General features: G+C 40.0%; 1 protein-coding gene across 1 annotated transcript; it reads left to right on the top strand.

The window, feature by feature from the left end:
- Positions 1-3,110: 3,110 nt before the first annotated feature.
- Positions 3,111-5,388, top strand: LOC137965528 (laccase-17-like). Its single transcript, XM_068811792.1, has 5 exons — positions 3,111-3,270; positions 3,367-3,518; positions 3,616-3,860; positions 3,958-5,052; positions 5,175-5,388. Exons 1-5 carry the CDS (start codon positions 3,154-3,156, stop codon positions 5,303-5,305), a joined length of 1,740 nt encoding a protein of 579 aa, XP_068667893.1. The 5' UTR covers positions 3,111-3,153; the 3' UTR covers positions 5,306-5,388.
- The last annotated feature ends 6,658 nt before the right edge of the window (positions 5,389-12,046 follow it).

The raw sequence follows: 12,046 nt of genomic DNA on the forward strand, positions 1-12,046 counted from the left end.
TACTATTTGACTCGGTGCGATTCGGTATTTTTTCTCCGACTGAATTATTATGTTGAGGTATTGACAACTTATTACTTGGTAAGCATATTGTTTGGTGCACAGACTTGCATCAGATTATTTTATGGGTCATTTTAAAGGATTACTTGTTAAGTGCTATTGGGCCCAGACTCATTTTAAGGCCCATTTTAACTGGTGTTATTGTATCTTTTTGATTGAGACATTATTTCTGAAGAAGAACTCCTTGGTTGCTTGCCTTCGGTTCATTATTTGCTTACTGTTGTTGGCACTAGTTCTTTTGATGCAAAATTTGAATTTCTTAAAAAAATAAATCACATGGTCGCCTTGGCATCGTATTTTCTCTTTACCCATTACCCATTACCCTTTGGCAGTCTTTCTCCTACCATCCTTTATTTGACTCTCACTTACCCTTATTGGCCAACCCTTTTAAAGCATTGTTTTTGTTGTCCCTTTTATTCATATGGTTGTTTAAAGTCTATTGGTACCCGTGGGTCTTTTATCGTCATCTTGTGATTGACAAGCATTACCCACGTTAGTGATTATTGTCACTATATTTTTGCGAAATCCATGAGTTTGGTTTCGACTTATGTTTTATCATTCATATTTACCCTTTGAGAGTGTGTGTCCAGTTTCGTACTTATCCTTGGGACACCGTGATGGAGGAGATTATTACTACATTTATGTTATTTGGTTTAAGTTGGGATCACTGCCATTACCTCCTAGTTTGAGGGGGGGTGTTGGAATATATGATGTAATTAGGGTGGCACTGATATAATTAGTTTACATTTCCTATCTTTTCTTCACTCTTATTAGGGTGAAGGGTACGCTTGTAATATTGGTAGTTTTGATATCTATAAATATACCTTATGGGGGAGGGTTTGGATCAAGTCCATAACCTCCAATTTTCTTCCAATGGTATCTCTCTTATTTTTCTCCATGACCTAAATCATGGAGTCCTAAAAATCAACAAGAACCAGTCTCCTACTCGATGTCGGGAATTCCAGGAGATCCTCTCCAAGTCAATACAAGGCTTGTCGTCATTAGAGAAAAAAAAAAAAGGGATTGACATTGACTTCTAGGGGCAAAGCAGATGAGTCTTCGAGTTATTCATCTATGTCACACTCGAATTGCAACTCATGATGGAGGGTTAGTGTACTTTGAAATTGAATTCCCTATTGGGGTGAATAATAGACTTAACTCACAGTGGATATTGGGCACACTCCTATCCTTTGGTGGATCAATAAGCATTGCCCAAAAGTGTAGTAATAAACTCCTCTATCATAGTGTCCCTCCATAGGGCACCAACTCTCAAATAGTAGGAGTAAAAATGCCAAATAAGGGGAGAAAAGGGTAATCAACGGAAGATAATATTTTGGGGCCACCATGTGCTTTCTTATTCATCAGAATAACCAATGCTAACAACAATCAACAACAGAGAAATCCTACTATAATAATATCTTAGCCAAAGAAACACAATAACAGATGCTGCTATGGGTCTGGGCCCAAATAATACATTGCAAATAATTAAAGTCCGTAATAAGGACACATAAATAATTCCCGGAGAGTCCAACTTTGATTAAGAGTTTGAGTAATAAGCTACCAAAAAATACAAGATAATAATCCAGTCGAAGACAAGAGGCTAACTCGAGCCTAGTTAGGGCACAGAGACCCTCTTCCCTTCCCCCTTTACGTGGACAAAAAGAGAGACATACACTTACTTATTTGAGCCCACGATCCAGATATGAATCAAATGGTAAACCTAGAGATATATTCAGCTTCTATTACTAGCATAAGAACATGTAGGTGCTTATAAAATATACATGAACTCTCTACCTAGCCATGGAGGTCACTCGGACCTGCAGCTACTTAAGACCAGATATGATTTTTTATTAGACTAGTTGCAGCGACAACTAATAATGGTAATAGTTGATGACTGACTTTCTACTCTTTACACTAATTATTCTCTCTTGTCCTTGAATTTAAGGTAATAGGTTTCAAGCCCTGTTACAGAAAGATTTTCTGTAAATCAGCTTGCCCTGGCCTCGTTGGATTGGACGTCCCTCTCTCGCACTCCCAACACCAACCAACAGCACTAACGGAAAATCTTGTCGCAGGCTGCTTGTAGTTAAAAGACTCCTTTCAATAACCTTCTAAAGGAAACCTCTTAAATTAATTGCAAGGTAATGAAGCCTACGACTTGACAAGAGAACAAGAAGAATAGAGCGCTTAAGGTTTTCGTGTCAAGAGGGCTTTCTTTCGCCGGTTGGTGAAAGTGGACGACGCCTGATGAGAGAAGTTTCTACAGTTTGAAGAGTAACGAGAAAACTTCTCCTGTGGATTGCTTTGCCTTTTCGGTTCATTTAGGACTTGGAAGATGGAGGGTACATTCCACAACCACTAAATTTCTGGTTTGTGAACCTTGGTCAATGGCATTTCCTCGTGGAATCAATAATAGCAGGAGAGGTTGTATCACTGTTCTTGTTAGTGGAGCATACAGATTTTCCTTGTTTACCAAGACAAATGCTGGCGGTGAGTAGGAAATTCCTTAGAGCTGGAGGTAGTTCCATGGATGTCGTCATCTTCAGACTTCAAGTAAGAATTAAACGTGAGATTTTACGGATATGAGCACGCACGACCCTTGTTTGGATTTTAAATTGTTTCTATGTTCCAGCTTGTTAGCTAGCTTAGATTTCCTCATTAGGCAAATACAGGTTTAAATGAAAGATGAACAGAAGCTGCAGGCGTTAATGGGGATCATGCCCTTTAAAGTAAAACTTCCTTAATAAATCGATCGATCAATGCAAGACGTATATTGGTTTTTAGCGATAAGGTATTTTAGATTAAAGTGTATGGATAGGGATTATCAGGGCTGTCATGAAATTTGATTAGTAGAATCATCTTACTTTTTCATCACTCTAAAATTCAACACGACCAACAGCATGGGCCAGAGGAGATAAGGTCACCAGCCTTACAGAAAAGTACCTATATGATTTCAAAGATTCATCACCTAATCAACGAAAGTAATATTCCGTCGTCTATATAAGCAGCAGCTGGAACACTTTTTTGGCAATCGAAGTCCCCCACATCTCATTTCCGAGGGAGCCCGTAAGGAGCGAGAGAGACAGGAAGAGAGAAATGGGTTTTCTTCTTCCCTCAACTGCAACCATGGCTGCTCTGCTGTTTGCACTTGCAGCTTTGTTGTTCTCACCGGAGCTTGCACAAGCCAAGCATATCAGGAACTACAACTTCGACGTAAGTTCACCAAACCTTAATGTATTTATAGCTTCGCCTGTGAAGGATCGGAACTGGGCTTTTAATTTATCACATCTTCTCAATGATCTTATGCAGATTCGGATGAAAACTGTGACTCGACTTTGCCATACAAAAAATATCGTGACAGTCAACGGGCAGTTTCCTGGGCCGAAAATTGTCGCTAGGGAAGGTGATCAAGTCATCGTTAAAGTCACTAACCACATCTCCAACAATATAACCCTGCATTGGTATAGCTCTCCCTCTGGATAACTCTCTATGCATTGTTTTTTTGTGAGAGAAAAGTGTCTGAATAGTTCTGATACTTTAATGGCGGATGGAGAGCAGGCATGGAGTGAGACAGCTGCAAAGTGGATGGGCAGATGGTCCAGCCTACATCACTCAGTGTCCCATACAGACCGGCCAAACCTACGTTTATAACTTCACGATCACTGGACAGAGAGGCACCCTCTTCTGGCATGCGCACATCTCATGGCTACGAGCAACCGTCTATGGCCCCATCGTAATCCTTCCCAAGCGCCATGTCCCTTACCCATTTCCCAAACCATATAAGGAAGTCACCGTCATTTTTGGTTAGTCGAGCGACTCGGATCCTAAAACGCCTCTTCAGAAACATGTTGCAGAAGTTGTTAACTGACAAGGCTTTGCATTTGAATTTGATTCTTGCAGGAGAGTGGTTCAATGCAGACCCAGAAGCAGTAATCAACCAGGCTCTTCAGACTGGAACAGGACCTAATGTCTCGGAAGCTTACACCATTAATGGCCTCCCTGGGCCCTTGTACAATTGTTCAAAAGGTACAGATACATATAAGCTGAAGGTGAAGCTAGGCAAGACCTACCTCCTTCGTTTAATCAACGCTGCAGTCAACGACGATCTCTTCTTCGGAATTGCCAACCATACGCTCACAGTTGTGGAAGTTGATGCCGTCTACGTGAAACCCTTCAACACTGGAACCCTTCTCATCACTCCCGGCCAGACCACCAATGTCCTCCTCACCACCAAACCCAGTTATCCAAATGCGAACTTCCTTATGGCAGCCAGACCCTACGCCACTGGCCTTGGAACATTTGACAATACCACCACCGCTGGGATCCTCGAGTACGAAAAACCCAATACTAATTCGTCTTCTACCACCAAACTCCCTCTGTTCAAACCAAAACTTCCAGCCCTTAACGACAGTACCTTCACTGCCAAGTTCAGTAACCAGCTTCGTAGTTTGGCGAATGCTCAGTTCCCAGCCAATGTACCTCAGAGCGTCGACAAACAGTTCTTCTTCACGGTGGGCTTGGGTGCCAACCCCTGCCCCAAGAACCAAACTTGCCAGGGTCCGAATGGCACAAAATTTTCAGCCTCCGTGAACAATGTCTCGTTCATTTTGCCGACCACTGCACTGCTGCAAGCTCACTTCTTCGGCCAATCTAAGGGAGTATACACGACTGATTTCCCTACTGTTCCACCATTTACGTTTAATTACACGGGCACTCCTCCAAACAACACCTTCGTGAGCAATGGCACTAAGGTGGTGGTGCTTCCGTTCAACACCAGAGTAGAGTTAGTGATGCAGGACACAAGCATTCTCGGGGCAGAGAGCCATCCTCTGCATCTCCATGGCTTCAATTTCTTCGTGGTTGGACAGGGGTTCGGTAACTACAACCCCAAAACAGATCCCCTCAAATTCAATCTGGTGGATCCAGTCGAGAGAAATACAGTCGCAATCCCGTCGGGAGGTTGGGTTGCTATCCGCTTTCTGGCAGACAACCCAGGTGAGCATCCTTAATTTGCTTGTTCTCCGCTCACTGCTTACGGAAAGTACTAAAAGAAATTGAATGCTCCTGGGTATATTACGAGGTAACTAACATTGTCTCGCTCCGCGGTTCCTCTGCAGGTGTCTGGTTCATGCATTGTCACTTCGAGGTTCACACGAGTTGGGGTCTGAAGATGGCATGGGTGGTGTTGGACGGAAAGCTGCCCAACCAGAAACTCCCGCCGCCGCCTTCCGATCTTCCGCAATGCTGATTTTGATCAATTTCATTTTTTTTTTCTTAATTTTTTTATTATTATTCTTTTGTTTGAGGACGTACTTCGACAACAGGACCAGTCAGACGAATGTTGAGCTGGCCTATTGGTGTGTTTCACGGACTCTTGCCTGAAAATACAATGATTAATTTCCCAACAATTTGTCAATTTTTTTTTACAGGTTCTCCTCATATTTTAGGTGCATCAGACGCAATAAGACCTATTTATTCAAGGGAATTTTAGGTTTTACCCAAATTTTAAAACTTAATTAGATAAATGACGACCGTTTGAACTTATTTAGGAAAATACCCAACTTTGATCAGTCAACTACATATGTTTACAATCAAAGGTGACACGTAAGCTTTGATCGATTATGTGTTGCCATGTCATCATGCCAAATTAATACTATGTGAGTCGAATGACACGTCAACTGACACATCATCTTACAGACACAACATCGCCTATGTAGGATGCCACATCATTAAATGACAAAAAACCCACAGTTTAAAATATAACATGGCAAACCTCGTCATCATCCATGGAATACCTCTTATCATCAATTTAAAATATATATAAATTTAAAATTTTGAAAATTTTATTTTAGATTTTAAAAATCAAATATATCAATACACTTTTTATTACCTTATATTTAAAATAATAAATTATAAAAAAACATATTAATTAATTAAAAAATTAACCCTTTTAATGAAGTGGCATCTTACATGGGAGATGATGTGTCAAAAGGGTGATGTGGCAATTGACGTGTCAATCGGCTAACCGACTGCTTATGTGCCTTGATGATGTAGCGATGTGTAATTGGTCAAAACCTACGTGTCACCTTTGACTGTACACATGTACAATTGACTAGTCAAAGTTGGGTATTTTTCTAAATAAGTTCAAATGGTCGTCATTTATCTAATTAAGTTTTAAAAATTGGGTAAAAACCTAAAAATCTCTTTATTCAATCAGAACGGGTAGATAATCGGCCATGAACCCTAAACCCTAAACCCTAAACTCTAATTGAAGATTTTCATGAAAAGTATTAACTCCGTATATTTGCAACTAGTTCTATGTAGAAGCTTTAACTAGTACATAAAGCTCTTGAGATTTAATCCAATATACTTTAAGAGCTTTCTAAAGAAATTACGAAAAACTAAGGTCACTTCTAAAATGAAGATGAAGGGTAACGGACCTTAGATTCAAGCAAATAGCCTTTCAGAACATTCAAAAGAAGTTCTAGAAATTGAAGATAACTTCTAAAATGGAGATTCGGGCAATAGAACCCCGCATCGTGTGAGCTACATCCCATGCAATCTACTTCTGGCTTTAACTAAAATAAGAAACAATTTATATTTATCTTATTCATTTGGAAATTTTGGCAACAAGGCATTTAGTTTTTATAAATATTTTATTTATTTTCAAATGTTTTAAAATTTTCTTTCATAAGAAGAATTTGACCGTAATTGTATAACATCTAGGATATAAGTTACACTTCGGAAAAGATGAATAAATATGATGAATGTCAAATCAACACGAAGACAATCCGCTCCACTCATCATAGAAACTTCAGCCTCATTTTTTCCAAGCTTCTGGATTTAGAAAAGCATTGCTTAAAAATAGATTAATACATATTAATTTAGTTAAGTTCACAACTCCTAAAAATAAGTCTTATAGTAATAAAAAAACTCTAAAATAAATAGAAGTCGAATAACACTAAAATGATTCGTTCTTTGAAGCTTCTTTCCATGAGAGTTATGTAAAATTGTTTCATATTTGCCTTTCAAGGCTTCCTTTCAAGCTGGAGTTTGTAACTTCAAGTAAGGGCACCTTTTTGTGCCTTGGCAAAAAGATAAGGGAGGAGAAATATACAGTAACATTACCTTAACAAAATCCTTAACACTAAAAGGAAGGATCGAATAAGTGGAATTGAAAATCTAAGTAGGATATAGAAATAGTATTTGAACAGTAGATGTTTCCTATCTAAATATTTATCGGATCTGAATATCTTGATTCCTGGTATTTATAATAAGGAAAAATTTCTATAACCTTATAAAACTTATCTGACCATGCCTAGGAGGTTCTTTGAGTCCCAAAAAAGGAATTCTTTAGCTGATATATCTTCTCCCTTTCAATCATAAAGTCAGATGATTGTGTCATGTAGACTTCCTCATTAAGATCACCATTAAGGAAAACATTATTAACATGCATTAATAAAGAGGCAACAATAGAGAGAAAAACTCTTACCAAATTAAACTTGACAACAGCCAAGAAAGTTTCATTTTAATATATGTCATAAAATTGAGTGTAGCCTTTTGTAACTATTCATACTTCGAGTAACATAATGCTGCCATTTTGGATTGTGTTCAACAATGAACTCCCATCTATAATCCATTGGTTTCTTGCCATTCCATAGAAAAGTTAAGTCTCAAACATGGTTATCATGCATAGCTGCTCTCTTCTCGTCCAGAGGTTCTCCACCTTGGATGTTTTAGAGGCTTCTGATAGGTCATGGGAATAACTATTGACCATAGTGGCTCTTCTCCTTGGATGTTTTCAGAGACATCCGATAGGTCATGGGAATAACAATTGAAGATAAGGCAGCTGAAAATGAACAACAACTGAAAGAAAAATCTACAAGTGGAAATAAAATTAGGAATAGGATGAGAAAATAATTAAGAATAAGAAAATCTCGAAGAAGAAGAAGAAGAAGAAAAATTAGGTAGACTGACCATAGGTAGAGCAACCAATGCAAGAGCCACAATAGAATGGCCTTTCAAATGTGGACGCAAAGTCATCTATTTGCATAGGAGAGGATGATGATGAGACCTCTTCTTCTTACAGTCTATCAGGTGATGAACCTATATAACTTTCACTTTAATTAGAAGTGATTTCCTCCAAGTTACTGTTATGGTCCCTAGCCATAGATCTAGTAACTCGGCGAGATACTGATGAATCCAGCACGTACAATGGGTTTAAACTCCGTAAAGAACCAAGAATTTCGTCTCCAACCACTCTAAGTTGGAAACAGAATTCTTTTTCTCTCACAAATGAGTTCAGACACTAATCACAGATAGGTAAACCACTATTCACGCAGGTAATTTAATAATAAAACTCCAACATTATGAACTTAGGAAAATCAATCTCAATTTACCTTTTTTAACTTAGGTAAATCATCTCCCCTGTTTTTGCCGTGAAAGACCCTGTTTCGCCGTGAAGGGAGAAGAGTTCTTCTTCCCGGACAGGGTTCAATTCTCTTCCTTCGTCTTCCATCCTCGGTTCCGTGAATGAGGCAAGCCTCTTGCCGTCACGATGAAGCAGCAATTCCTCCGACCTCGCCTTGGTTGAAGAAGGGGTTCACGCAACCCTTCTTCCTCCTTAGTTCCGTGAAACACCAGGTCTCTCTCCACCCCGTCAGGTAGAGATTTCCTCTTCTCTTCCCTTCTCAACCTCCCCAAACCACTCACATAAGCTCCAACGCCGAAGGAAAGGTTCATGCCCAAAATCCCAGAAGAGGGAGCTCGAGGAGAACCTAGATTAACCTAATGTACTCTAGTTTAAGCTAAATCCAAACTTAGGTTTTATTTCTCCATTCTTACCCCTTAAATAGGGTAATTAACATCAACATAGGTTAGGGTTAAAAAACCCAATTCTACCCCTACCTTTAAGCCTTATTACAAATCAATAAAATTCTAAATTAAAAGCAACATAAATAATAAAAGTAAAGTAGATGATTCAGTATTATTGAGTCCATAACATCTACAACACCCCCCCCCCCCCCCCCCCCCCCCCCCCCCCCCTTGGAGACCGAGCTTGACCTCAAGCTCGGAAGCTGGGTAGACCTGGTGAAAGTTGTCGAGCCACTCCCATTTTGTGTAGTTGTGGCCGATTGCTGCCCAGTAATGGCATGCAGGGAGATGTCCGATGGTTCTTCCTCAATCATATCCTCTGTCACCTCGATATCCTCATCTTCAACCTTATCGATCAAAAATAATCTTTTGCATTGATGCCCAACCCGATATGGTTCATCACAGTTGTAACATAGATTCTTAGCCCGTCGTTCCGCCATCTCAGCACTTGTCAATTTTTTTTATATAAGGAGTTGTAGGATGACTAGATCTCGGATCCCTAGTCAAAGTAATACCCGGGTGGTTTCTCGGAGGAATGCGCTCCCCTGACCCTGGAGGTCGTCTGTGCTGTGCCTACTGTCGTAATTCTAAAGCACGAGCTATATTCATAGCGCTGGATAAGTCAACAGGTGCATAGAGCTCTACCTCAAGCTTTAAGGCCTCCATCAATCCTACTGTAAATAGCGCCACTTGTTGATCCACTTGTACCATACTGCTGGCTCGTGCTAATTTTTCCTGGAACAATTTTTGATATTGCTCCACGGCCCCAGTTTGGCGTAGTAAAATCAAATCTCCCAAAGGGTTACTGTAAGCCGGAGGACCAAAACGGAGAGAACACAGTCGTTTAAATTCATCCCAATCTACCACCTCGCTATCAACTTCAACTAGCTGGTACCAAAGTTGTGCTTCCCCTAGTAAGTGGAAAACAACTACGTTGACTCGGTCATAGGTTGGGACTCGCTGATGGCTAAATTTTTTTTCGCATCGATATAACCATATCAAAGGGTCTTTTGACCCATTATAAGTAGAGAATTCCATTTTAGTATACCTCGGAACAGTGTCTCCCCCCTGGTAGAAGTGTCCCCCCGGAATGAGGGGTCCTTGCTATCCCGAGAAACTCATGCACCTTGGAAATTCATTTCCCCCTCTGTTATACGAATGGTCCCTCCTCTCTGATCTGGAATGAGGGGTACAATGCCTCCCCCCTGGTTGAGGTGTCCCCCCGGAATGAAGGGTCCTTGCTGACCCGAGAAACTCGTGTGTCTAGTAAACTCATCTCCCCCTCTGATCTGCGAATGGTCTCCCGGAATTGGGTTTTTGCCAGTGCTCAGACCAGTCTCCATGTTATCCATCCTTCCTTTCAAGGTTTCCAAACTGAGAGTGAATTTTTCCTCCAATGCAACAAATTTCTTGCCAGTAGCTAGACCATTCTCCATGCTATCCATCCTTCCCTTCAAGGTCTCCATATCGATATCAATTTTTGAGAACCTCTCTAGGACAGTATCAAATTTTCTTTCAAGCAATTCAAAGTATTCATTGGTGCTTCTCTCTGCCGGGTTACCCTGCTCTGATACCAAGTTGTTATGGTCCCTAGCCATGGATCTAGTAACTCGGCGAGATACTGATGAATCCAGCACATACACGGGTTTAAACTCCGTAAAGAACCAAGAATTTTGTCTCCAACCACTCTAAGTTGGAAACAAAATTCTTTTTCTCTCACAAATGAGTTCAGACACTATTCACGCATAGGTAAACCACTATTCATGCAGGTAATTTAATAATAAAACTTCAACCTTATGAACTTAGGAAAATCAATCTCAATTTACCTTTTTTAACTTAGGTAAGTCGTCTCCCCTGTTTTTGCCGTGAAAGACCCTGTTTCGCCGTGAAGGGACCCTGTTTCGCCGTGAAGGGAGAAGAGTTCTTCTTCCCGGACAGGGTTCGATTCTCTTCCTTTGTCTTCCATCCTCGGTTCCGTGAATGAGGCAAGCCTCTTGCCATCACGATGAAGCAGCAATTCCTTCGCCCTCGCCTTGGCTGAAGAAGGGGTTCACGCAACCCTTCTTCCTCCTTAGTTCCGTGAAACACCAGGTCTCTCTCCACCCCGTCAGGTAGAGATTTCTTCTTCTCTTCCCTTCTCAACCTCCCCAAACCACTCACACAAGCTCCAACGTTGAAGGAAAGGTTCACGCCCAAAATCCCAGAAGAGGGACCTCCAGGAGAACCTAGATTAACATAATGTACTCTAGTTTAAGCTAAATCCGAACTTAGGTTTTATTTCTCCATTCTTACCCCTTAAATAGGGTAATTAACATCAACATAGGTTAGGGTTAAAAACCCAATTCTACCCCTACCTTTAAGCCTTATTACAAATCAATAAAATTCGAAATTTAAAAGCAACATAAATAATAAAAGTAAAGTAGACGACTCAGTATTATTGAGTCCATAACAGTTACCTATATATAGTATTGAAATTGCTCAATTATATGGATACTTTTGTAGTTGGACCTTTGCGTAAGTGAGGGCATAGCCAATATGAGGTCTCATGGTTGATATGGTGCTACAAAAGAACAAGGGGAAGAAGCTCCCGGTTAAAATTTTGGATAGCTACAACCTAACGGTCAAGGATAATTGCAATAACGTCACCACTTTTCTAGGACACATCTTGAGAATGCATGTACAGAAGAAGGTTATGTAATTCAAAGCATACTAGGAGTATGATTTCATCGAGTTGTACACTTTAGCTAACGTAACATAATTAATTTTTTTTGTCTTATTGTGTATACAATGGTTCTTAAGCTCAATATTGATTATGTTGTGTGTTATTTGTTATATGCGGAAAAAAATTTAGGTAAATAGTTTCAGTGACCTATAGGTTAAAAGAGTTTGTAGGGAGACCTAGGGTTACCAAAATTATATGTGTGAGTGGTTCCAATAGTTTGAGCATGTAGAGGAGGAGAAGAGGAATCCCTTTCAAGGGGTTTATATTGAGGATTGATGGTGGCTATGGAAGGAGGTATTCTTATTATTGTAGTTTCAAGTAACGTTTTTGTATTTTTATAATAATAACAACTATAGTGAACATGGGACTAGTCTTTTTTTTATTATTTGGCTG

This window comes from Aristolochia californica, unplaced genomic scaffold (genome assembly GCF_029961685.1).
Source record: "Aristolochia californica isolate CCGP_79_NKW_82.1479 unplaced genomic scaffold, dmAriCali1.0.hap1 SCAF_5, whole genome shotgun sequence".
NCBI classification, from domain to species: domain Eukaryota; kingdom Viridiplantae; phylum Streptophyta; class Magnoliopsida; order Piperales; family Aristolochiaceae; genus Aristolochia; species Aristolochia californica.